General features: G+C 52.2%; 1 protein-coding gene across 5 annotated transcripts; it reads right to left on the bottom strand.

Moving 5' to 3' along the window:
* Positions 1 to 1,130: 1,130 nt before the first annotated feature.
* Lhx6 (LIM homeobox 6) lies at positions 1,131 to 25,558 on the bottom strand. 5 transcript variants are annotated; one of them, XM_047524872.1, is made up of 10 exons: positions 25,383 to 25,558; positions 24,126 to 24,197; positions 23,566 to 23,748; positions 23,095 to 23,216; positions 14,416 to 14,636; positions 11,601 to 11,701; positions 11,292 to 11,387; positions 10,908 to 11,082; positions 7,593 to 7,696; positions 1,131 to 3,187 (listed from the first exon to the last, which is right to left on the bottom strand). In XM_047524872.1, the coding sequence occupies exons 1-10, from the start codon at positions 25,464 to 25,466 to the stop codon at positions 3,167 to 3,169; spliced, it is 1,179 nt and encodes a 392-aa protein (XP_047380828.1). In that variant the 5' UTR covers positions 25,467 to 25,558; the 3' UTR covers positions 1,131 to 3,166. The 5 variants fall into 5 exon arrangements, with proteins under 5 accessions (XP_047380828.1, XP_047380825.1, XP_047380829.1 ...); XM_047524869.1 differs by lacking the exon at positions 25,383 to 25,558 and adding an exon at positions 25,003 to 25,013; XM_047524873.1 differs by lacking the exon at positions 7,593 to 7,696.
* Positions 25,559 to 25,977: the final 419 nt, after the last annotated feature.

Raw genomic sequence — 25,977 nt, 5'->3', positions numbered from 1 at the left:
AGAAAAGGAGCTGGTGTTTAGCAGGTATACAATATGTGTTTGTTTTAAACACACGTTGTTGTGATTTGTTAGCTGCACATACAATCCTTCTTCAGAATCACCTCAGAGATCTCGTTTGTCAACTGAAAGACAGAAGCAGAAGCAGTAACATGTCTCAGGGCCACTCGTGGGCCCCAAGCAACCTGGATCTTTGCACAACTGTCCCTCCTGGGAGGCTGTTGGGTCCTGTGGCCCCCTAGGTCATGTCCCCTATCTGGCCAGAACTGCCTGATGGAAACTAGAGAGTGAGTCAGGCCTGGGAGGGCTCTGGTGAGGAAATATAAGGGAAAGGAAATTGGACCTGCAACTAGCAACCCAGAGCTGTCATGCAGGGAGAGCCAACCGCCAGAGGAAGGCCTGGGTCCACTCTCAGCTGCACCATGGAGGAACCTGGGGGAATAACCTCTCCCCTCTCAGGCTCCAGTCACCTTGACAGAATGATAGGTTTGAGCTCCACTGGGGTTAACAAACTGAGTTTTGAAAACAGAAGTTACATTTCATGGTAAACACACACATGCCTAATATATTATCAAAGATACGCATATATCTAAACATTTGAAAAATGGATTAAGAGAGTGTGGAGGCACAGAAATGGCATCAGAAGTAGGCTCCAGTTCAAATGCCTCCCCTTGTCCCCCACAGCATGCTGGAGGGATGTCTGTTTGTATTATTGGCCAGACTGAGAGCTCCTCTAGGGCAGGGTGGGGCTGAGACCCTTCTCTGAGTTCGCACAGTCAGCACAGGGCCCAGCAAAGAGCTGGTGTTCAGGGAGCAGAATGGAGACAACAGCCAGCCTGATCTTCTACAAAACGAAGACACAGGGGTGATGGAATATTTAGAGAACAAAAAACAAAAACCCTTCATCATGCCTTTGCAATGCACAATTTACCAAGTGGGAAAAGGTACCAACTTTACAGCTTTGCACTGTCCAGCAGCTCAGAAATTCTGGGGCCCAGGGACCCAGGCCCTTAAACAGAGAGGAGGAAAGAAATGGAATTCCATTATGTTCTGGATTTAAGTGCCAGCACTTCTACTTGTGTTAACTTTATTTATTACACAAATAAGACATTTACAAAGCACAACATGAAAGGTATGTAACAAAACAGACATTGGTTTTACAAAAAAAGTGCTTACAATTTTTATTCCATGTGTGTGTTTCCCCCTTTTATTTTGTATTTAAATAAATAGACTTGTCAGCCTGTATGTTCCCAGGCTGCTCTTAACAGGGTAGTGGAGACGTTTGAACTGCAACATGCTACTGCCATGTGGTCCACTCAAGGAGTAGACCCTTGGGAGAGGCTCAAGACAGAGAGGGTCCTGGGTGACCCTGGGAAAGGCTCAGCTGCCGCTTACCATATGGTTGTGATTGGGGCTTTGATCATTAAGAGCAAAAATCAAAGGATAGATCTGAGCTCCCCAGGCCCAGGTCACCCCTGTTGGTCGAGTGCCCAGCACAGAGCAGGCACAAGTTTTCACTGGATGAGTTCTGAACTGAGCCACATTCACCACATTCTGAGTGGTGCTTTCTCTTTGTCCTTAAGTCAGCTATCACATCTTTGGGAGGGACAGAATGCAGGTTCCCTTCTTGGGCCGCACTCATGCCTAAGCCTCCTCCAGATCACAGAGCAAATGGCATGTAAGTTCTCATTTAAGTGCCAACTTCAAGCATGTGAATTCTGAAATCGTATCCAGACTCAGGGAGAGTGCTGCAATTGATAAGTGATGTCTGCCATGGGTGAAGACAGGGACTGCAGCTGCATATAAACTATAAGCTTGCTTTCCCTGTCCTGGAATCTCCTTCCAAGAGGAGGAAGGAGGACTGGGGCTAAAACATGCTTACTAGCAGCCTCTAGTGGGAAATGCATCAGGTTTCCAAGTAGTTCTAGAATTACGGAATAAGCGTGGGGCAAATGGGCATCCCCTGAAAACATAAATCATTGTCCTGTTTGCCCAAGCCCTTGTTTAGGGTGGAAAGTTGCAGCAGAATGGGGTGGATGTGAGCACAGCTGTGTCTAGCCTTGTTCTCAGAGCAGGTGGGGCTGGCTCTGGTCAGGGTTGGATGGAAGCCCAGAGGTACTAGCAGGAAATCCTGGGCTTGGCACACTCACCTAGGCAGTGGGCACCTCTCTACTCAGAGATGGATCAGAGTTTACATTCTGACTGTCATTTCACTGGGCTCTGTTCCTTGGTCCCCAAGAGTGGTCCCTTGGCCCAGGCATCCCTATCAGTAGTGAAGCAGCAGCCAAAAAGGGTCCCCAACTCTAACCTGCCCAAACATTCAGCATTGTCATCTCAGATCAAATACCGTCCCTGCTACATCTCCTGCATGTATGCTAGATAATTAGGTGGGGGTAGGATTCCCCTCCACCCCAAGTGTTCACTTTCCCCTCCTTGGAATGGTTAGTGCCTCTCCCAGTGCAGTGTGCCACATCCCTCTCCTCCATCTCCAACCAATGGGGGCCTTTGTCCCCCATCCCCCGCCTGTCCCTCTGCCTCTTGGTCTGGGCAGGCCTCCATCTCTGCCCTCCTGGGCCTCTCAGGGTTGGTCAGTGTCTCTTCTCTTTCTGAATTAACTTGACATAACCAGACAGATGGAAATGATAAAATTAGAACATAGCTTTCCTTTGGGGACATCCCACAAACACTGTAGAGTTTTCCAGACAAAAGCAACAGAGTGGATAACATTGGGGGTTGTCGGCTCTTCGGAATTCAGAGATGGTTCCAAGGAAGTAGTAAATAAAGGCCAATGGGGGGGTGGGAGGGAGAAAACCTATAAATTAGGCGGTTGTTGGTGTCGCATGATTCAATTTGTCTTTTGCTATTGTAATCAGTTGAAGTTGAAGATGATTCCTGTTTAAATGGGAAAAACAGGCTGTTGTTTTCACCCTGATTCCAAATTTCAGGGAGCTCTGCCTTCCAAGAGGAGGACTCTGTGATGCTCCTGGCCAGTTCTGGTTCTCAGCAGGAGAGGGAAGGCCAGGCCTGGGGGTCCAGCTGGCAGCGGACAGAATGGCGGGTGGGGTGGATGCGAGGCAGTGGATCCCAGGCCGCAGTTCCGACACTGGATCTCAGCGGCTGAGGGGCAGCTGTGGGGTGCCCATGGACAGATGCGGAAGTGCCGACAGCGTTAGTACTGAAAAAGGATGACCTGCAAGAGGAGGGCATGGGAAGTGGCTGAGTTAGGGGCCTGCCCCAATCAGCAGCCCCCAGGGGACCTCAAAGTCATGAAGCGTGAGGGCTCAAGGCCTAGATCCGGGTTTAAATCTTGTTACTGTCACCTTACGTGCTGTGGGACTTTGGACAACTCACATCCCCTCTCAGTCTTTTTCCTCATCTGTAAACAGGGATAACAAAACCTCTCAGAACAGGGAGGATTCAATGAGATCCCATAGCAGAAGCAAAAATCTACTGGGCAATTTGCCATGCTCCCTCATGAACCACTTCAGTGAAGCTGCACCTCAGACCCATGAGGGAGTCCTACCATGGTCTCTACTTCCCAGGGAGGGCACCGAGGCTGAAAGAGGTGGCAGTTAGTGAGCCCATGATCACACAGCTAGGAAGAGGTGCACCACTGGAATCCAGGCCTGGCTCTGGGCCAGGCTCTCTACTATACCGCCCCATCTCCACCTCCCCAACAGCACCGTGACAACCGCTGCCAACTGCTCGCTGTCTACGAAGTGAAGGTCCGAGCAGCCAATGTGCACTTAGTCTGCACAAAGCGGAGGCACATAGCTAAGCCAGAGGCTGATGCACAGCGAGTGGGCAGGCCTCTACTCCTTTCCCTTTCCCTCTTCCACTTAAAGCACCTGGTTGACATCTTACTGCCACCCACACAACCAATCCCCTGAAGTTCAGGTCAAGGATTACTGGCAGGCTGGTCAATGGGATGTCCCTTTTCACAGGAAAATATGAGGAGGAGGTTTCAAGTGGTCCAGGGTCAGCCAGTGGGCACAGTCACATCACTGATACATTTGCTGATCAGGAATGTTTTTTGCCCAGAATCAGCTACTAGAGGAGGTGGAGGAAAGCAATGATGTTGATCTCCACAGCAGCATGGTAGCCCTACCCACTTATCTACAGTTTCAGTTATCTGCAGTCAACAGCAGTCCAAAAATATTACTATTTGTCTTGACTCTTTTAAAAGAGAGGGATCACATTCGTATAACTGTTATTAGAGTACATTGTTATGATTGTTCTATTTTGTTATTGTTGTTGTTAATTTCTTACTGTGCCTAATTTATAAATTAACCTTTATTGTAGGTATGTATTTGTAGGAAAAATACAGCATATCTATGGTTCAGTACTATCCAGGGTTTCAGGCCTCCACTGGGGTCTGAGAATATAGCCCCCTAGATGAGATTGGACTACTGCAATCATAATGACCAGCACCTATGGAGCACTTTCTGTGTAGGGGACACTGTGCTAAGCTCTTTACACAAGTCACTGCATTTAGTGTCCACAGCAATTCTGGGTGGTGGGAACTATTACTATCCCGATTTTGCAAATGCAGAAACTGAAACTCCGAGAAGCTAATTGTATTTCCAGGTCTCAGAGGGAGGAGGTGGCAGATCTGAACTCAGGGTGGCTTGGCTCCAAAGCTCACACTGCATTCTTCGCCCAGCCTTGTGCCCTACTTCCACTGGGTTGCAGGACACCTGGATTTGGGCTCTTATTAAGAGAAGTTCACCCCCAAAAAATTACCCTAGTCAGACCAGTCCCCTACATGGGCCTCGGTGTCTCAATAACCTAAGATTTAGTCAATAACTTCTTGGTCCTGATTTCTAAGAACCTTCCAACTGCTGAATTTGTGGGATCAGGGTACATGACCAAAAAGAAATATGGTTCTGGAAACTCACAGGCATATAGTGGCCAAATGATGATGCAGTGAACAGGAAGCTCCTCCCCCTCTGAGAATGGTTGGGGCATTGTTCTCCTGACCAGTCCAGCTCTGGTCCAGATGAGTGGGGTTCAGGGACCAGCTCCAGGGAGACACAGGCTCAGGCCTGGAGGGACTTGGGAGAAAGCCCATACAGCCCTGTGCTGCCTGCTTAGCCCAAGTCCTGTGACCCACCCAGCCCCACGTGATGCGGATGGGGAAAAGTCCCTGGGAGTGGGGGGAAGTTCTGGCAGGGAGAGGGCAGTAGGTCACAAAGGAGGGAGACACACTTTAATGCAGAGCATCTGGATACAAATCTGGGGACACAGCCCAGCAAGAGTGAATTCTGGCTCACTAGCCAAACCCAGAGGCCAGAAACCTAGAGCCAAAGCTGCCAGTGCCCAGCCTGGCTCATCTTTCAGGCTGAACCAGACATAACCACAAGCTTAACTGAGCAACCAGGAGACAAGGGCTCCTCTCCAAACACTGAACCCAGCCCTATACACTTCCAAGGCCCAACCCTTCCCTCTACATAATGCCCCATGCCCCTCACTCAGGGTACCAGGCCTTTCATTATATAGCCCTGGCTGCTGCCCCACCTCCCTGGGCCTCAGTCACACTAAACACCCCGTCGTCCCCTCAAAGTCAGGCGTCTCCTTGCTCCTGTGCATCTGCACTTGCTGTTCTCAACATGGAATGCCCTTATTCTCATACCCTGCTTCTCCCAGGTGGTCCTAGGAGCGAGGCTAGCTCTATCCATACTCAGTGTGACCCTGGATGAGCTACTGCTCTAAGCCTTGTTTCCACAGGTGCGAAATGGAGTTGAACCATAACCACCCTCCAGGGAGGTTGTAAAGGGCACAGTCAGAGACAGTCCTGTAGAAATGTGAAGTGCTACAAGAAAAGAAGAAATTACTGAGCTGCACAGACTTCAGAGTCCAGCAAACTTGCTGCATCTCTGGACAAATCATGTCATCTCTCTGAGCCTCAGGTTATTTCTATAATGAGGAAGGTCTTCTCCACGCCCACAAGGAGGCTAGGAGGTGTCAACCAGATGATGTGTGTAAAGTGCCTGCCTGGAACAGAGGAGGAACAAATAGTAGTTCTTATTGTGAATATGACAGTCTCAGGAGGGACCATTCCTGGGGTGTGCACGCCCACCACCAGGTTCTTGTGTTGAACATTACATTTACTTGGAAACATATCTGTGCAACTAGGCTGTTTGTACCTCCATACTAAAGATATTCCCTCGTGGTGCCCATCACAGAGAGAGCTCAACACACAGTAGGCGCTGAATCAGGAGGTATAGACAGAGAAAATACCCTGGAGAAGTGTTCCCCACCTAGAGTTGCCCATCAGAATCATAGGGCTGAGCACTGTAAATGCAGACCAATGCACCCCATTCCAGTCCTCCCCTTCAGACCTCTGGCTGGGGAATCTGTTTTTCCAAGCTGCCCTAGTGATTCCAAGACACATTAAAACTGGATCCACAGGACTGGAGGGCTCCTAATGACCCTTCCACCTCTAAAGCATGGAATCTCTGTCCCTGGACCACTGCACCACCTGATTCAAGGGGGCTCCATGCCTCCCACAGCACATCTTCCCAGCCAGCTCTCTGAGGACCACCACGCTGCTCTTTCTGCAAGAACTTCCAAGGTCCCCCATTGCCCCAGAGAAAAGTCCAAATCCTCCACCTGGCACCCCATGGTCCCATTTCTCACAACTTTTCCTCCCAAGCCTGTGTGTCAATGACACAGGACAGCTCAGAGTTCCCTAAGAGCTGGGATGGCTATCTTTCCTGATGAACCCTGATTCAGCGTCAGGCCTGGGTTTCATGGCTGCCTTCTTCCAGGAAGTCTTCCCTACGCCTCTCTCTTGCCCCTACTCTTCCCCTATCCCAGCTTCCCCATCACAGTGTGATCAGAGGGTTGTAAATGTTGGCGTCTGTCTCCCGCTCCAGACTGTACTTATCTGCGAGTAATGAGTAAGTGAATGAATAAATGCACAAGTTCTCATCCAAGCTCTGGTCTTCAGCTTCTTGGCTTCAATTTCCCTCTTCTAAAAGGAAAAACCGCCTCAGCGCAATGGCCTTTAAAGTGAGCTGTGAGACCTCTCAGAGCTGAGAAGGAGCTGAGGCCCCTACCCCCTCCATGGTTTCACTCAGAGCAGCTCTATCCAAATTCATCTGTGATACGAAGGAGACTAAACAAAGGGTCTGATGCTTAAAAAACAAAGCCTTCAAGCTACCGGACTGGGTACCACCTAAGCATCTTCTGGATGTTCATTCCTAAGGCCTCAAACAACCCGAGATCTGGTTGCACAGAGGAGGCCCTGCCAGTTGACCAAGGTTTCTTGTTGGCCCGATATCCCTTTGCCCCACCAGAAACCCTCCTGAAAGAGCCTCAAAGCTTGAGGAACTTCTTCAGTCTGTAAAAGAGAAGCCACACTGCCAGTGCAGAGGAGGCGGCGGAAGGAGGCCTTTGGAGTGGGCACACATGTGGAACGTGCCAGCAGCTGCTCAGATGACTCCTGTGGGCACAGTGTGGGCCAGAGCTGGCTAGGCAGAGATGGTCTGCCACAGAGAGGCATGCTGCCCACTCAAGGACAAGAAATACTGCCAGAAACTCAGCCCCGCAGGAAGGCTCTGACCCAGCAGACCCAACCTGGCTCCATTTACCTTCTCGCCCCGGTTGGAGAGCGGCCCATCCATATCAGCTTTGAGGTGGACGGGAGGCGCGGTGTAAGGCAGCCGACAGTGCACCTGCCCGCACTGTACCTGACCTGTGGACGAGAGGTTGCCTTGGAGCCCATCCCTCAGGCTCCATGCAGGATCCCAGCTGCCCCGTGCTCTACAAGCTGGAGCCCTAAGACCAGTTCCATCCTTGCCATTTAACACCTGTATGAGATTTCAATAGGGTTGGTGGCAACACCGTACGTGAAGGGCTTTCTAAAGTGCCACAGTTGCTAGGAATCACCATCCAGCTCACTGATAAATGAGCACTCGCACAAGCAAGCTTGTACCCTGCCTGTTGAGAACCTCCTTGTACACTCTTGTCTCCCAGTTGGGTTTCATCAACCCAATACCAGTAGCCACCACTCCCCTCCCCTCCCTATCCTCCTTTCCTGCTTTACTTTTCTTCCTTAGCCCTAGCCAGCTGACTTACTGTGTGTTTCTATCGTTTGTTTGCTATTGCCTGTCTCTGCCAACTAGAATGCAAGCTCCATGAGGGCAGGAATTTTTTTATCTGGATCTTTGTGGATTTCCAATACTGAGAATGAGGCATGGCATCTCGTAGGTACTTTAAAAATATTTGTTGAATGAGGTTCCATACCCTATTCCAACATCTAAAACTGTTGAGGGAAGTCCATCTTTGCATCTGATCTCTCATGCTTCATCCTGTTTACCACTTCTCTTTTAAGAGAAGTCCTTTGCCTGTCTCTTCTCTAGAGTTCATCATCTTTGATCACAGAAAAAGACCTGTGCAGACTGACAATCAATATGTAACTTGGGACAAGTCACTGTGTCTTTCTTAGCCATGGATCTCTCATCTGTAGAATAAAGCAATTGTATTAAATTGAGGGTTCTTAACTCTCTGGTGTTCAGAGAATCCATGAACAACCTCAAATTACTCAAATAACTATGTGTATCTGTGCATTTTTCTGGGGCATAGTTCCAAAGCTTTTATCAAATTCTAAGCTCTAAGGCTTCAGCAAACTCAGGATCCTGTGACTATAGTTATCTACGAAGCAAAAGTTCTTTTTTTTTTTTTTTCGGGGCTCTTTTTCTAACTCTTTCTTCAACCTCCCAGCTCTAAGGCTTCAGTAAATGCAAGATTTCATGACTTTAACTAGTAAAGAAAACTACTGGGGTCTCCTTCAGCTCTTGAAGCAAGAGGTAGAAGGCCCAGACACCCCACTAAATTCTGCCTCAAGCTAGGTTCCACCTCCAGGAAAAGAGAAAAGGGTACTTCAGTCCCTTCTCTAGTGATCCAAGACAGATCTAGGCATGGTCAATGGAGTAGTGTGGACAGAGTCCTGGCCTGACTTTGAATGGGGTCACCTAGATCCATCATTGCCTCCACACAGTGATGATAACCTAGACCCCTGGTACCTACAGAGGCCCTGATCATTGGCACTTTTTTCCTTCTTTTTTTGGTACTGGGGATTGAACTCAGGGACACCACATCCCAGCCCTATTTTGTATTTTATTAGAGACAGGGTCTCACTGAGTTGCTTAGTGCCTTGCTGTTGCTGAGGTTGGCTTTGAACACTCAATCCTCCTGTCTCAACCTCCCAAACTGCTGGGATTACAGGCGTGCGCCACCACACCTGGCTCACTGGCACTTTTAACAAGTATTTACTGGGCTGTGTGTAGGCCAAATATAAATCACTGTTTAGAAATGAAAGGGAGAAAGTATCCTTCCTGCTGAGCAGATGGTTCAGAAATGGAACAGTGTAAAGAGACCACGGTTCCACTCAGCAGCCTGGTGCATCAGTCAGGACTCTGTACTGCTAGTTTACAAACAGAGCCCGGTGTCACCATCACAAGAGTAGGTAATACTTATTTGGCACTTATTAAAAGTTGAAGACTTTAAATCAGTTACCTTATTTCATATTCACAACACTGCTTTGAAATAGGAACTCTTAACGTCTGTGTTTTTGCAGATAAGGGAACTGATATTCAGGGACACTAAGAAACTTTCCCAGTGTCACCCAGTTAGTAAGTGGCAGGGATGGAATTTGAAGCCCAGCAGTCTGACTCCAAAGCCCACATTTGATCCTTAAAGAGCACTGGCTCCCATGAACTTACAGTGGGCCCTTGGTTTCCTCAGCCATTCAATGGGACAGTGATCTCTGATGTTTATGTCTGGCACGTGGCAGGTGTTGGGTAAGCAGTGGTTCTCTCTCTGACCTCCTTTCTTTCCCCCCTTTTACTTGCAGCCAGAGAAGGGAGGGTGAGTGTGTGTGTGCATGCATGCATGTGTGTTTGTATTGGTCACTTCGTTTTTTTGGTCATGCTCAGCTTTGAGGAAACAATCTCAAAGAAAAAGAAAGTCTTGATAAGTACCTGGTCAGTAACAGATTGACTGAATGCTCATCCCTCAGAAATCCAGGAGTCTACTCCCTTACTCCTCCAGGTTCCTGCTCCAAAGTCCCTTCACCATGACCCTGCCCACCTCTCCCCACAGAACTTGTTGCCCACCCACATGTCTGCCCTCCTTCTTTTAGGGTTCAGGGTCTCTCTCCCAGTCTCCCACTCTGGAATGTGAGTCCCAGGAGCACTGCGGCTCTGGTCTACTGTGTTCAAGGTGCTTCAAACACAGGAGGCACTCAAAACGTATTCCCTGGATGCATGAATCAATTTTCACAACTCTTTGAAAGGGAAAATAATACTCCAGTTTACAGATGAGGAAATCGAAGTTCAAGGAGGTTAGGTGATGTGCCGAAGGTCCCACTAACATTCAGCTTTCCCAAATGTACCCATGCCACCTTTGCTCTCTGGGTCAAGGTCTGTCCACATTCAGTTCCCCCAGTCAGCATGCCTCACTAAATCCTTCCCACTCTTCTGGTCTCAGTGTCCTCGAGGCAGCCTCCCCACCAGCATCTCCAGACACTCCCACCCAGCACCTTTCCTATAGGGATCATCCCCAGGGACGCGCTTAACAATCTGGTTATTGTTCCCCTGTCTAACCGGCCAGAACACTGGCTCCACAGGGTAGGGATCTTGCTCATCTTACTCTCTCCCTAGTGCCCAGGTCATAGTTTCTGGGGAATGGTCAAATTGCCTTTACCGAAGTAAAGGGTCGGGCCCCACTGAAACAAGGCAGGGAGTTTATCCACTCCACGAAACACCTAGATACGAGCGACTTCGCAGCCCACATCTCCCCCCATCAAGCTCTGCAATGCCTCCCCGCCTCTGCCTCCTTTGCCCACATGCACCGCTCAACCTTGCCTTCCCCGCAGACCCTCTCTCGCTGTTGCGGTCACTTACTCTCAATGTAGCCGTGCAGGGTGACCATACGCGCCCGCTCGGGGCTGCTGAACGGGGAGTAGTGGATGTCGTCTGACAGGGCGGAGGGAAGGCGGGACGGGGGCGCCCCAGAGGGTGGCACTGGGTGCTGCGGTGTGTGCTTTTTATGACGCGCCCGGCAGTTTTGAAACCACACCTGGAACGACAGCCTCAGCAGTTTCAGCCTCGCGTAAGAGGATCGCACGCGCCGCCAGGGGATCCCCAGGCGGGACTGCCTCACCACCCCCTGAAGAAGGGTCTCCACGAGCACCGGCGACCCTCGGCACTGCTGCGAGCTTCAGGGCTCGGCCCGGGACCCCTAGGCTCCGCCCCAGACCTGAAGGCCCCTCCCACTCGTGGTCCCACCTGGATGACCCTCCGGCTGAGGCCTGTCATGTCCGCCAGCTTCTGCAGCGTCTGCGCGTCCGGATTGTTGTCCTGCGCGAACTGTGCCTGCATAACCTGCGGGTCGCGGAGGAGGGTGAGGCACCAGCGCGCGGAGGTCTCCGAGACCCCGGCCCAATCAGAGGCTCCGGACCGGAGGCCACGCCCCAGGCAGTCACAGCCCCTCCCGCTACCCGAGGGTCCAGGCCGAGGGGTGGAGCCAGAGGCCCTCTCACCCCCGCCCCCGCGAGGCCCCGCCCACATCCCCGCGGCTCGGAACTCGCCCGGTACCTGCAACTGCTCGGCGGTGAAGGACGTCCGCGCGCGCTTGGCCGGCTTGGGCTGACTGTCCTGTTCCGAGGGCACTGCCCCCTCCAACGTGAGGCCGTTCCCTGAGGGTGACAGAAGCAGCTGACCACGCGTCCCCATCTCTTCTAGTGGCAGCCTGGAAAGGACGGGGGTGGGGGGAGCTTGTCCCTGGAAGGGTCAGGAGCGGAACTGGCTGGGAGTGGGGATCCCAGAGTCCTAATCCCCGAGTTCAGTCTTTGGGAAAGGGACTTCTATTTTCTCACTGGAGGGTTCTCTTTCAGTGTGCTCTTTACATTGTAAGCCCTAAGGAGAGGTGGTATTGTCCCCATTTTACAGGAGAGGAAACTGAGGTTCCAAAAGAAGAAAGCCCCTGCCTGCCCCTAACTTTCCCACTAGAATCTGAAAGCCGGATGATCCTAACGTCTCAAACTGGGCTCCTTCCTAGTGAAACTAGGGGAAACCACAGGCTAGTGGAAATAAGAAGGAAGCAGGTTACAACGAAAGGAAGAGAAAAGGTTGGAAGGATATACACCAAGGTGTCAGTACGGAACACTTCTCAGGCTAACCTCCGACAAGTGTTATTATGGAGACTTTGTACTTTCAAATATTTCTGCAACTTTTGAGGTCTTTAAAATAGTTATGTTTTACCTCTCTAAAATTCTTAATTTTTTTTAACCTGGGTATATGTTAGTCTGTCTCCAATTAGATTACTTTTTAAACTATGATTGTAAACCACTAAATTTATTCAGATTTTATTTTTAATTTTTCATTGTTCTAACTACAATTTGTCCTTATCAAAAGCCTGGAAATTTCCAATAAAACCCCACAGGGGAGGGTGGGAATCATCAGTAATCCCACCATTCAGAGGTAACAACTGCTCGAAATTTATTGTAGTTTAATTAGGAGAAAAAACTATTTGGAAGGAAAAAACAATAACATACGTACATAGAAAAATCTGGAAAGGTAAAGGCAGAAATGTGAGAGGCAGTGGCATTTGGAGTTATCTTTATTTTCTTCTTTTTGCTTAACCATCTTTTCTAATTTTTTTTTATGATGAACAAGTGTTTTGTGTGTGTGTGTGTGTGTGTGTGCACACGCATACACACATATATTTAGAAAGCAAAAGAGTAACCAAAGGCTGATCTGAGGCCCCATGCCTTGGAGTTCCCTTGCATGGTGAAAGCTTAGGGTGTAACTGGCAAAGGCCATGACTAAAGGTAGTCCTGGTTGGTCCAGCTATAGAAGGAGCCTAGGGTTACTGATGGACCATGGTGTGCAGGAAACTCTGGATCCTGGGTTTCCATCCCAATTCCATTGCTGACCTGCCCACAACTTGAGATAACTTCATAGCAACCGGAGTTCACTTACTCCCCATTTAGCTCTGATCCTGGTAGGAGAAAGTGATGCCCTTGGACAGGCTGAGGTCTAGAAATTGCCCACAACTTGAGATAACTTCATAGCAACCGGAGTTCACTTACTTCCCATTTAGCTCTGATCCTGGTAGGAGAAAGTGATGCCCTTGGACAGGCTGAGGTCCAGAAATTGAGGAAGGGTGGTCTATACCACTCCCCAGAGGGGCTAGAGGAGAGGCAGACATTTGGGGGATATTATTGTCCCACAGGGAGACAGGCAGGACAAGGATTGGTGTACCTTCTTTTTTAAATGGAAAAATGAAACTCCAGAGGCAGCCACATCCCTGCAGCCTCCTGGGTTTGTGAGGTCCAATTAAGGGGCCCTGGAACACAGGGATGAGGTGGTATGGCATGGTGTGGCGTGCTATGTTACGGTAGTTAAGAGCCTGGGCTTTGGAGTTGGGCAGACCCACTACTCTATAAACTAAGATGTTACATGCTATAGATAACCTCCACCTTTTTCCTCATCTGTACAATGGGGATACACCACCAACATCTTAAAATTATTGTAAAGATTATTTAAAATAATCCACGCTCTAGAGAAGTTGGCAGTGTCCACAGACCCTGACAGAGGAATTACAGACAGCCCAGCCTCTACTCCCCTTCCCAGTCCCCACTCCATCTAGATCCCTGGAAGACTGTCCCGATCTGAGACCTGCATGGATCTATGTATCTTAAGAAATCACAGTATCAGAATCAGAGACGTGGGGACCATTCTAATCCAACATCCATCATGCACAGATGGGGTGGGGGCACTGAGGGACAGAGGGGAAGGAAAATTTCATGTTGGCACAGTATGTAGGAGCTTCCTCTCCAGTCTTAGGGACGAGGCCCTTTCTCCCAGAGCCCTTGTCTTGGATGAAACCTCTACCCTCAAGCCTCAGGTTTGGTGCTGCCAGGATGGGAATTGGGAGAACAGAGGCTACACTAAACATCTTTCCAGGGCTTGGGATGTAACTCAGTTGTAGAGCACCTGCCTACCATGTGTAAAGCTCTGGGTTCAATTCCCAGTACCTTTAAAAAAAAAAATCTTTCCAGGACTGACTCAGGCAACGGGGTAATGAGCCCCTAGGCAAATTCCAAGTGGAAGAGTAGGCTGCAGGATTGTGTAGAGTCCACTCCACCCTCAGCTTCATTGATTGCCTCCAGGCCTTACAACGCCTCAGCTCATCAACTTTTGAAAAGGTCTCCTGTCATTAACTCTTACAGATAAGTCAACAGAGTTGCTATAAGGTAGTGACTGACTCCCAAGCAAATGGTGGAGGAGCCTCATTTGCCTCCAGGTGCACCAGGGAGCGCCCAGCGCATAAAGCACTGTGGAGCGCACCTGGGGTGTGCTGGAAAGGGGCTCTGGACAGGGGTGCTGGGCAGGCCAGGGTGGGTACCATTCTCGGCGGCTCTCTTGAGGTTCTCGATCATGGTGTCGTAGTGGATGCGGCACAGCACCTTTTCCTCAACCAGGCCGAACTCCTCGCCGGTGGAGAGCTGGCGCTTGCAGGAGAAGCAGGCGAAGCAGGCCAGATGGTAGGCATTGCCGCGTGCCCTCCGCACCCAGTCGCTGGCATAGATCTGTCGGCCACACCGGGCACACTTGGTCCCAAATCGGCTGCAGGACAAGGGGACAGGGACAAGACTCAGGCCATATGTCCCCCACCCCGAAGCCTCCAGTGGCGCAGCACCCAAGCTCCAGGCCTCAGGGCCTTGACTCAGCATTACCTTTTGCTTGGATCCACTACCAGCCCTGCCCCCGGCTAAGTCTCACCTAGAGGGTGAGCTGGTGGACGATTTTTAATTTCTTCTGGTCCTTTTCTGAGTTTTCTAAATTTTCTACACTGATCACTTACATATGTATATTAGTTTGTTAATTAAAGTTACAGCATAAGTGTTAGGAAAACATGATAATAATAATAATAGGTCAATTTTTGAGCACTGTGCCCAGCAAGGTTTTATGTTTTACAGTTATTATTCCAATTAATTATTTTTACAAGAAGTAAATTGCACAAGGTCACACAGTTCACAAAGATAGGAACCCTAGTCATGCCAATGCCAGAGATAAAGTACAGTCCCAGTCATACAGCAGTTCAGAGGTTCTTAGAAGAAGAGACAGATATTTATCTACTGGCTTTTTGGCCCTGGGCAAATTATACAACTCCTCTGAGTTCTCCTTTTTCTTGCTCTGCACTGAGTTAGAAGACCACAGCAATGACTACTGCTATTAGTTTAGTGTTCTGCCGTCCTTGATTCTGCCTCTTGCCCCTCTCTCTCTCCTTTATGTCCTGGGCTATTTATGTGCAGCTGTCTCCATCACCAGACTGGGAGCCCCTCCTGGAAGTTGTAGAGTCTGGTTCCCTCTATGCCAGAAGTCAGGCCCCCCGGTACCAGGGAAGGTTTGTCCTTGAAGTGGATGACTCACCTGTGACTGTGCCCAACCTCTCAGCCTCAGTTTCCTGAGTTCAGGGAATGGTGCCAGAACCCATTCCACCACTGGAGTGTGCAAGTGTCAATCACACACTGCTCCCTCCTCAAACCTCACACGCAGCCAATCCTCAGGCATCTCGGGTTCTGTTTCCCAAATGTCTCTGGGACCCATGCCCTCCTCTCCACCTCCAGGCTACCCTTCCTCCTAGGTCCAGTTTCCACCCTGGTCTCCATGTTTCCAGCCTTGCCCTGCCAACGCATCCTGCACACAGCAGTCACAGCAAAGTTTCCAGCAGGCACAGGGAATCCTGTCCCTGCCCTACTTAAAATCCATTAGTGGCTCCACTTTACCCTCAGAATCTGGTCCAAGACGTTTTGAGTTTACAAAACCTAACAGACCACATCCTCTTTGGGTCCACCTCCTTCTAAACCTTCTTCAAAATCTCCCACTGCAAACCCAAGCAAGTTCCAGTCAGCCACAATGGAAGGTCAGTTCCAGGTCTTCATGGCCCTCTCTGAAGCACTTTCCCACCCTCAGCCACCCCCAGGACTTCGCACAGGCTGTTCCTTTCCTGGACATACCTCCCCTCACACACACACACCCACACACATCCCCGAAGTCCTACACCCTCTTAGCTTTGATCACACTGGTGTGTAAACATTTGGTTCCTTGGCTCTTCCCTTGGACTCCTGGAATTCCTGGAGGGAAGGGGCAGATGCAGAGATTTGCCTCTATGTTCCCAGGGACAGCACCCTTCTACCCAGAGGAGCATTAGGACAGCCTCTGTGTGCCTGAAGGAAACAGTCCAGCAAAAACCGCTCAGGTTGCAACCTTGCCTGCCCGTGGCAGTTCATGCAATTGAGTTTTACTGAATGAGGGAGTGTGATCGCGTCCATCAGCTCCAGCTCTCAGGCTCGCCCAAAGAGAGCAAGGGGACCGTGGATTCGCTCAGGCTGAGTGCCTTTGCCAGGTCCACTACCAGCCCTAGGCAGAGACCACTCTTGACCTCAGAAACGCGACTTCCCCAGGGGAGAGCCCTGCACAGCCTATGATCTTTGTTTCTATTGCTGCAATAAAGGGGAAATGAAATGGCTTTGCCCAGCCCAGCTTATCCCTTCGGTGGGACAACCCCTATTCAGTCACTGGTGGTATCTGGATTGGGAGCACTTTCTGGCCTCTGGTGGAGGCGGTTTTCCAATATTTGTGCTGGGGGAAGACCGGCATCCAACTGTGCACAGAGCCCTTACTTCGGGTCCAGGTTCCGGGGGCGCAACGTCTTCTTTGCACCCCCTCCGCTTTGTCGAAACCCGGTGAGGTAGCGACTCTGGCACCCATAGTCTACACGTGGAATAGGAGGCTCAGAGATGGCAAGTAACTTACTGGAGACCACAGAGTGTGGGGCCAGGGTTGAGGGCCCCTCCTAGGTGCAAGAAAGACCTAGAACCCGGTGAGCAGCCAGAATGGAGACAGAAAGCTGGGATTCCAGAAGGATGAAAAAGGGGTCTTGATTTGACGGCATCGTCATATTTCCACTCCTGGTCTCATGCTGGGCCAGGAGACCAGCTGCCTCCAGAAAGCGCAAAATGCGTCCTCAGGGTCGTCCTCAGAGTAAGGAAGGCGGGGGCCTTCAGCGGCCGGGCAAAAACGGCGGAGCCTTCCGCTGGTGGAGAGATCCCGCGCACTGGGCCCGCGCAGTTCGCCAGACCTGCGGTCCCGGATCCTCCCGTTTGGCTGGGTGGGCTTAATTGTTCTGGGCCAGGGATGCGTCCGAGTCTCACCTCGCACCCCTGGTCTTCTGCCCTAAGAGTCCCGATGTCCGAGTCCATTCTCCGCCTACACAGGTAGGTCACAGTGCCCCCATCCCCTTGTTTCGAAGCGGGCGCCTTGAGTGACCTATCAGCAACTTTCCTACCCTCCGAGTATCACCTTAAAATGCCAGGCGCTGTTTCCAGCCCTGGGATCTCCCTGCACTCGCCGTGACATGTCCCAGTCAACGAAATCATCCTCGCCCTGCATCCTTGGAGTGGGGATGGGGCGTCTTTGTGTAGGTTTGGATGCCTTAGGGCCCTTCCTGTAGAGTGTCCCCCACCCAGGACAGGGATCAGCGGCACAAACAAAGGGTACGAGGAGGCTTACGGATCGAGGCTCTGACAAACCGACAGACTCCTTCTCAGGCGGGCTGCGAGGCTCGAGCCGCCGGATTCCGGAAGCAGCGAAATCGGCGGTGGAGACAACGAAACTTCAAGAAAGGGGTGTTCGCGAGCTGTGAAGGGAGCGCCAAAGGTTTTAGGGGGCGCGCCTACAGCCACCCAGCCTTGCTGCGAGGTCTGGGCCTTGCGCGCCCCTCCCTGGGTCCCGGTGCGCCATAGTCAAAGGCGCAAAGGACTGAGGCGCTTTGGGGTTGGAGAGGTGTCCAACAGATGCTGCACATCCTAGCAGCTGCTGAAAGGAGTAGCATGAGCATCGTGAGCATCGCACACGTCAAGCCCTCTCTCCCCTGCAGGGAGAGCAGAGATCTGGATATTCTTGGTGCCGAGCAGGAGCCGCGTCCTTGACCAAATCTGGCTTGCTTTCCAGGTTCACTTTCCCTAGATACCTAGATGATGCTTTATGATTATCTGCTGAATGAATGAACCTCTCGGAATGAGAGTTTTGGATTTTCGCTCCAGCCTCTTCCCCCATTTACTATTCCTTTACTCCTTCAGAAAATCGAAGTGCATGGCGGGAGCGCTAATGTTAGGAAGCTAGGAGGCAAAGGTGATGAAACTCAAACTTGAGTTCACTTATTTTGAGTTCAAGATGCTCCCTACATGGAGGGTTGAGATGAAGCCTTTCCGTTCCCCCTCTGCGCCTTCCCTCCACCGGCAAACCCTTAGGAGAAGCCAGGGGGGAAGAAAAAAAAAAAAAAAAAAAAAAAAAAAAAAAAAAAAAAAAAAAAAAACACAGAACCAGCAATTAAGAGGTTAAAACGGCCAGTTCCTTGGAGGTCCCGGCCTGAGGCCCCTCCCCCCAGATCCCCTCGCAGTTCCCCCAACATCTGTCCCCTAACAGCTGGCAGCCGCTGGGCTGCTCTCCACCATGCTGGGGGGCCACTTTCCGGCTCTCTGCCTCCCTGGGGACCCTCTCTCTGGGAGAGGGGTAGAATCCACAGAGTTGGACTCTCAAGGTGGGAGGCTAGAAAAGGCTGGGGATTTGCCTTAAGTCCTGTGGCTGAACAGGGAGCAGGAACTTCAGGAGGTCTTGGCACTCCAGGAACCTCACTCCACAAACACAAGGGGAGGCAGTTAACCCTTTGTCCCCCACTCCCATTGTCAGAAGGGAAGAAGGCCAGGGACCAGGATGATCAGGCCTTGGCAGAGTTGCTCCCGTGGGGGCCTCTGAGGAAGTCATCCCTGCTCTAGGACCCCCAGAGCCACCAGGAAGAGTCATACATGTGAGCACATAGTGGGTGCTCTCTGTGTGAAGTCAAGCAAACTGGACTAGGAATCTTAGGACAAGCAGACAGGGGTCTTTGCCATTCCACAGGCCCCACAAATGTGCAAAGAGGTGGCTGACGTATCTTGCCTAGAGAAGAAAAACATGGGAGTGTTTAGGGGTAGACATGGTGGAGTTAGGTGGCCACAGGGCTTTTCTGGGTTCTACCATTTATTAGATGCATGACCTCACCTCTCAGGGCCTCAGTTTTCCCTCCTATAACGTGGGAATTAAATGAGATAAAGCAGGTAGAGTTTGGTGCAGCTCCTGATCTAGGGAAGAGTTCCATGTATTCTGATGGGAGGTGGCCTCATTCCTGTGCCGCCCACTTTCATGTTCTCACTCACTGTGTGACCCTGGCTGTGTCACTTTCCACTTTACCAGGACATAGGTCTCCCCAGCTATCCAACAGGCATGATGCTCCAGGAGGCAGAGGGAGCCAGGAGGGCACTTGCCATCAGTTCATGCTCTACTTGTGAGGCAACAAGTGCAGGTAGGTGGGTGAGAGGGAGCCCTGTAAAGCTGTCCTGGTTGTGGTTGCAATGACAATGAACATGTGATGCCCCCAAAAGGAATACTATTTCTCCCCAGAATTCTTTTTTTTTTTTTCTTTTTGCACTTCTTAGGAGAAAAAAATCAGGGAAAAAAATGTCTTAACGACTGTGAAAAAATTAAAAGTCCTATCATATTTCCCTGCTGGTAATTTTTTTTTTCATGCTAGGAGACTCTAAGACTGAGAGGAGGTGGGAATCAGGTTGAACCACAAGGGCTGGTGAAGTCCCAGTTTGGAGAGTGAATTGGAGAAACTGAGGCACAGAGGTCCAGCAGTCTGGTCAAGAAAACACAGCTAATGGACAACCAAGCTATCCCCAAGCAATGCCAACGAGCCAGGAATAGTGCTGGACCGCCCTGACTCCCCACAGGTGAACTTGGAGTTCCTTCCTAGTCTCTAACTTCTTAGCCACCAACACTGGCTCTGCCAATAGAGACTGAAGGAGGACCTACAAGATGATGTCAAGGAGGAGGAAGACAGGGGACAGCACTAAGGAGAACCTTTTCCCTGGGGGCAATATCAAAGGTTAGAGGACCATGGGAGCCCCAAGTGCTCTCTCCATGGGGTCTCAGTCACTCACTTCTTTTCCACTCTCCTTCACCCTGTTGTAAGACCTGGGCCTCTTTTTGGGCAGAGTGCTGCAGTTCACATCCCACCAGACCCTTGAGTCCCAACTTCAGGAAACAGAAGCCAGAGAATCTCAGTGCACAGCAACTCCCTGAGCTTCAGCTCCTGAGCGGGGAACCCTGCCTCCCCCACACCTTCTCTCAGCCTACTCTAGGAGGAGCTTCCTTACCGCAGAGGGCCTGCCACTCAATGCAGACGATAGAGTTCTTGCCTACCTGGCCTTTTCTTTCCCTTTCTGTGGGCTTTTAATATTTTTGTTACAGGTGAGGCTGCCAAAGAGATCTGGCAGGGGGGAGAAATAATCAGAAAAGTCACAATTCTCCTCTCATTCCAGGAATGTGAGCTTTTATTCCCTCCATTTTCTTAAGCAAAAATCTGGTTTAGGTTTGCTTTTGGGTCTCTTGTCATTGGAAAAGGATTAGTGCTCAGAACCTATAGCCCAGAACAACCCAGCTTCATCCCTTGAGGCAGGTCCTGTTCCTCCAAGCTGTCTGGGGAAATGCCATCATGGACTGTGCCTGGTGGTGACAATGGTAGTAATGGAGGCATTCACAGACACTGCCATTTAGGGAGACTTTTGGTGGCTCCTTCAGTGGCCTACTCAGCAGTTCAGTGAGATGATCTTGAAAAAGGAGAACCCAGAGCAGAGAGATTCAGTGACTTGCCACTGAGAGGGCTCAGTGTCCTCCCTCTCCCCACAATGGTTGAACATCCTATCCTCCACTGCATTGCAGTGGGACAGGGAATTAGTGGCAGCTCGGAATAATGGGATCAACATCCTAGTTTTGACCTTCGAGAAGGCTCGGTTCAGCTTGGGCATGAAGTGGGGCTGGAGAAACAGCAAAGAATTTTGGACAAATGGTAAGGGTGCCAGGTCTGTTGTCACTAGGAGAGCCAGGACAGGTGTCCTGTTCAGCCTTATTCTACAAAGGAGGGCCTAGGTACTATCCTGCTGGGTTCCCCAAGCTTCCTGGTAAAGGATGATTCCCAGATGCCCTGAAATAGTCGAAATAGTCGCTGGCTTCTTCTCCCTCCTGCGGCCCCAACTGGAGTCAGGCCTAGAACAGGGAGGTGGTTAGGCAGCGACTCTACCTCCATTTCCTGCCTGGACCAAACCAGCAGTCAAATGGAATTGTGGAGGACACATCACACTCTGGTTACACACCATACAGTGACAACCCACTTCTGCCTAAATAAGCACACAGCAGTCCGCAGGTATAAGTACACGTTGACCTCACACCCTTCATCTTTCAGGTCCCCAGGTGGAGGGCCTTAAACAGGGAAGTTCCCTCAGAGGAAAGGGTGGAGGTAGGGAGTGACATGGCTTCAGAATTCTCTCACTGGACCTCACCCTCCCTCTTACAGATCCTGGTCCAGATGTGACACTGTACTGTCTACCTTGTGCACATGCATGAACTAAAGACAAATGTTTCTCTATAAATGAACACACATTATCCACACACTCCTGACCCTGCTAACAACACATTCGCCAGTACCACTGCACGGGTCCCAGACAATATAGACACACACTCTCCTTGTATGGGGAGCCCTAGGGCAACAAGTAGAGCATGCCCACCCCCAGACACACACCTTGACTGCATGCTCTTCACGTGAAGAAGAGTCTTTTTAGCCATGCTTCTCATAGCTTTCTCAGAGAACCCCAGCTCCAAATGCTGCTTACTTCCCCTACACTCAAGGCCTTCTCTTTCCAGGTTCCTGGAGGCTCAATTTTGGCTGAGGCATTGCCATCCACCAAATTCCCTGAGCCTCAGAAGCTTTCTGGGGCTGGGGTCTTCTCAGGGAAGTCTGAAACTGTAACCTCTCCTGAGGCAAGGAGGGGAAGGATGTGTGTGGGTTGGGAGGGGTTGGTGATAGAGGGGAACAGCTTTCTCCACTTCCTGAGAAAGCATTTGAGAGCAGGCGATCCTCCCAGGAACCAATTCCACATGAGTCTCTTCGCACTCCGTAGGCCCCTGGCCACCACAGGACCAGGCCTGGTTCATACTTCCGGGATCCTGCAGACAGTCGCAGCGCCCCTGACACTTCAGTGACCTCGACCCCATGACGGGTCAAGCCCCACTACGCGGGTAGAAGCGAGGCGCGCGTAAGCGACTGAAACGCAGCGGCACGGCGGAAGGAGTAACTGGAGGAGATCTTGAGCTTCGGGGACCAGCGCGGCACTGCTTCTCGCAGAGAGTGGCCCAGGGTAATCCTACTCAGCTGTCTGGACTAAGGCGCCCGACTCTCCATTCACGTCCCAGCAGCCCAAAGCCTGAGCCTATACCTGGGAAAGACCGAATCCGGGGCCGGAAACGATGACGGAGCTAGGTCTGGAACTGATTCCTGGGACACCGGCAAGACCCCACACTCGAATTGCGACACTGGAGCGACCTGGGCATGAGCTGAGGTCAGAGACCAAGGCTGGGGCTTGGGACGAGGCACTTGGATGTGGGCTAGGATCTGAGATTAATGTGGCCCTGGTGCTTGGGGCCAGATCAGCTCTGAATTCGGATCCGAACCCCGGTCAGAGTCAAAGGCCCTTCCAGAACAGGTCCCCGCACAACAGGAGTCGGAGTAAGGTTGGGACCAGGGCCGGAGCGCGCTGGAGATGCAGTCGGCTGACTGCTGGGATCCGAGCGGGTCAGAGCCACAGCCGCCGGGCGTCAGAGCTCGACTGTGGCGCCCGGGGTCAGAACTAGAATCTGAGACTCAGGCAAGACTCGAGACGGAGCCAGAGGTGCAACCAAAGCCCAGCGGACCGCCGGAACCGCGGGCAGACGCCGACCGGAACCTGTGCGGGTACTGGCGCGTGGCCTGGAGCTTTGGGTTTGAGACGCTGAAAGCCTGCGGGCTGCACCAATGCGGCGCGCCGGGATTGCACGCGGGACTCCAGGGCTCCGGTGTTGAAAATCACACGCAGCAAAAGTGGCCCCGGGTATGCGCCCGGGACTTGCCTGCAGACACACTGCAGACCCAGCAGCCGCAGCCTACCTGAAGTAGTCCATCTTGCAGAAGATTTCCTTGTTCTTGATGTAGCAGCTGTTCTGTTGCCTCAGCGATGTGCGACACACGGAGCACTCGAGGCACCGCACGTGCCAGATGAGGTTGTTGACCTGGGGAGGGGGCGGGGATGGGGGTCGATTCAGCGCGGGCCTCTTTTCACGCCCGTCCGCAGCCTCCCCGTTCTCATTTGCAGACAGAAACGCTGAAGCTCAGAAGGTGCATGTGACTCCCCCCTTTTTCTTCGGTAATACGGAGTCTCAAGGAAATAGAAATACTCTCTTCCCACTTTTCAGACGGAATCCGGGCATAGAAAGGCCCTAAGACTTGCCCAAAGCCGCGCAGTAGTGACTGAGCCAGGATTCGGAATTAAGTGGACCTGGCACCGGCACAGCTTCCCTACAGTCCTCCGGGCTGCAGCCCACACCCGCCAACAAACACACAACACCTACTCTGACTCACCTTGAGCAGATACCGGTCCAGGATCTCAAGGCCGCAGCTGGAGCAGATGTTCTTGCCCGCGGACGGCACGGAGGAGGCGGCAGAGGGAGGCGAGCAGACTGATGGGGTGCTAGGCGTACACGGGGAGGCCCGACCCTCTTCCTTGTCCAGAGAGCCTGCCAGAGCCTCGGCGTCTGATTGAGCCTGCAGTAGGGGAGAAAGAAAGCAGAGGCTGAGCCGGGCACCCAGGGTTGACCCTGCCTGGGAGACAAATCTGAATCCCTTGTACACCAACTGACAACGAAATTTGCCTGGGGCGCCGCGTTGTAAACAGGAGGACAGGAATGAAAGGGCCTACTGGAGAGGAAGGGACGGCCCCAACTTTTAACACGCGCATCCTGGGTGCGGGAAGCATCCAAAGCCCACGCTCCCGGCCAGAAAAACCAAGGCTCAGAGAGGGGCGGCGCCCGTCGGGAATCCCCCAGCGCTTGGGCAGCGGTTAGTTGCCGGAAAGCCGGGCCAGGTGCCCAGGGCTGGGCTGCTGGGGGACCGAGGGCCGAGGCAGAGCCGAACGGACTCACCATGGCAGGCGGCGCGGTCCCTTCAAGACAGCGGGTGGTCGCTTTGCAGCCGGACCCTGGCTGGGCCATCACCTGGGGGAGGGGGGAGGGAATGCAGGCGGCGGCGGCTGCAGAACTGGCTCCGTTCAGCCTGAGCCCAGCGCCTCCCCGCGCCTGTTATATAAACCGGCGCCGAACAATGAGTCCTAACTTTGTAGTGGGCATTTAAAGCCCTTCCCCACAAAAGCGGTGTCTCTCTAATGAAGCAATTTGAATTTGGATTGGATTTTTTCCCTCTCTCTCCCCCTCTCCCTGCACTTAACCCGTGGCTCTTGAAGTAATCGCTTAGTTCCCTTGCAATCCAAGCCTCTGAGGGGGAAAAAAAAACACGCGCACACACACAAACTACCTGCAATTAGAAATTGTCGTGAATGCCCAAGATAAGAGGTAGCCAGAGTGTCAATTCCAACTGTCAATCAGTGAGATCCATCAGGCCGCCCAAAGAATTGCAAATTTGATTTTTTAATGGTAGTAATTAAAAATCGAATTTTTTCTCTCTCCACCCACCCCCCTTCCTCGCTCCCTTCTCCTCCTCTCGGCACAAAATGCAAAAAGGAGAAAAGAGAGAAAGAAAGAAAATAAAAAGGAGATGGGGGTGGTGGAGGTGGTGGTGGTGCTGGTGCTGGTGGTTGAGGAAAATAAAACCCCGAGCGCCGGGAGCATCCGCCTGCTCGCCGACCCGACACGCGCCGAAAAATTGAAGAGGCGATACTGACACGGATTCAGGCGCCTTTCGCGGGCCAGTCCAAGGGAAATCCGGAGCAAAAGGGGGCGAGATCGGGGTCGAAACGAGACCAGAAAGAGAAAAGAGAGGGGTCCAAGAAGAGGAAAAAATCACCCTCCAGTCTTTCGGCGCGCCCGGGACCGGCCCCGCGTCGGGATTCTCAGTGTTGCGCCCGCACAACCCCCGGCGCATCGGCGCTATCAGCGCCTATTCAGACGGACAATACCGGCCTCGCCTCCTCTTGATTCGCCTGTGTCTTTGCTAAATCGCTTTTTGAGAAATTCCTCCAACATTTGCATAATGTGTTCCCGCTTTCCGCGACCCCCCCTCGCGCTCGCGCGCGCTCACACACTCACATACACACACTCCCGGGCGCACCCTCGCACCCCTCCTCCCCACCGCCGCCCGCCACCCGCCACCCGCCACCCGGCCCGGCTTGGCTGGGTCCCGGCCCCTGCCAGTCTCTGGCCCGGGCCGCTCGCACGCTCGCTCACCTGGTCGGTGGCGGGGCCGCCCTCCGCCGGCAGCCGGCAGCCCTCGGGCAGCGCTGGGGCGGCGTTCTCATGCTTCCAGTACATGGGCCCTGGAGCGGCGGGCTCAGTCGGCGTGCAGCTCCGAGAGCGGCTCCGAGGGGGGCCCCGGCCGCAGTGGGAGCGGAGGCTGCAGCAGGAGCAGGAGAGCCCAGGCGCCGGCCCCGCGGCCCCGGGCCCGGTCCCAGCCCCCACCCCCGGCCCGCGCTCAGCCCTGGCCTCCCTGGCTGCCGGCGCCGCTGCCTCGGAAGAAGGTCCCGACAAACTTGGAGAGGCCCCCGCCCCCTCCTTCTCCTCCTCCTCCTCCCCCTCCTGGTAGTCCTCCTCCTCCTCCTCTCCCTCCTCCTCGTCTTCCTCCCCCTCCAGCTGCGGCGGCGGCCGCCCTGCCGCTGGAGCCCCGCTCGGTTCAAGATGAGTCATGCGTGACCAATCCCCTCCCCGCCAAGGAAGAGCGAGACACACACAACGAGGCAGAGTCCCAGAGACATACGCACACAAACACAGAGACACACAGAAACTCAGAGCTGCTGATAGACTCAGAGACACGCTAACATACAAA

This window comes from Sciurus carolinensis, chromosome 14 (assembly GCF_902686445.1).
Source record: "Sciurus carolinensis chromosome 14, mSciCar1.2, whole genome shotgun sequence".
NCBI classification, from domain to species: Eukaryota; Metazoa; Chordata; class Mammalia; order Rodentia; family Sciuridae; genus Sciurus; species Sciurus carolinensis.
Note: the sequence above shows the minus strand (reverse complement) of the source record. Positions and strands in the feature narration are given on the sequence as shown.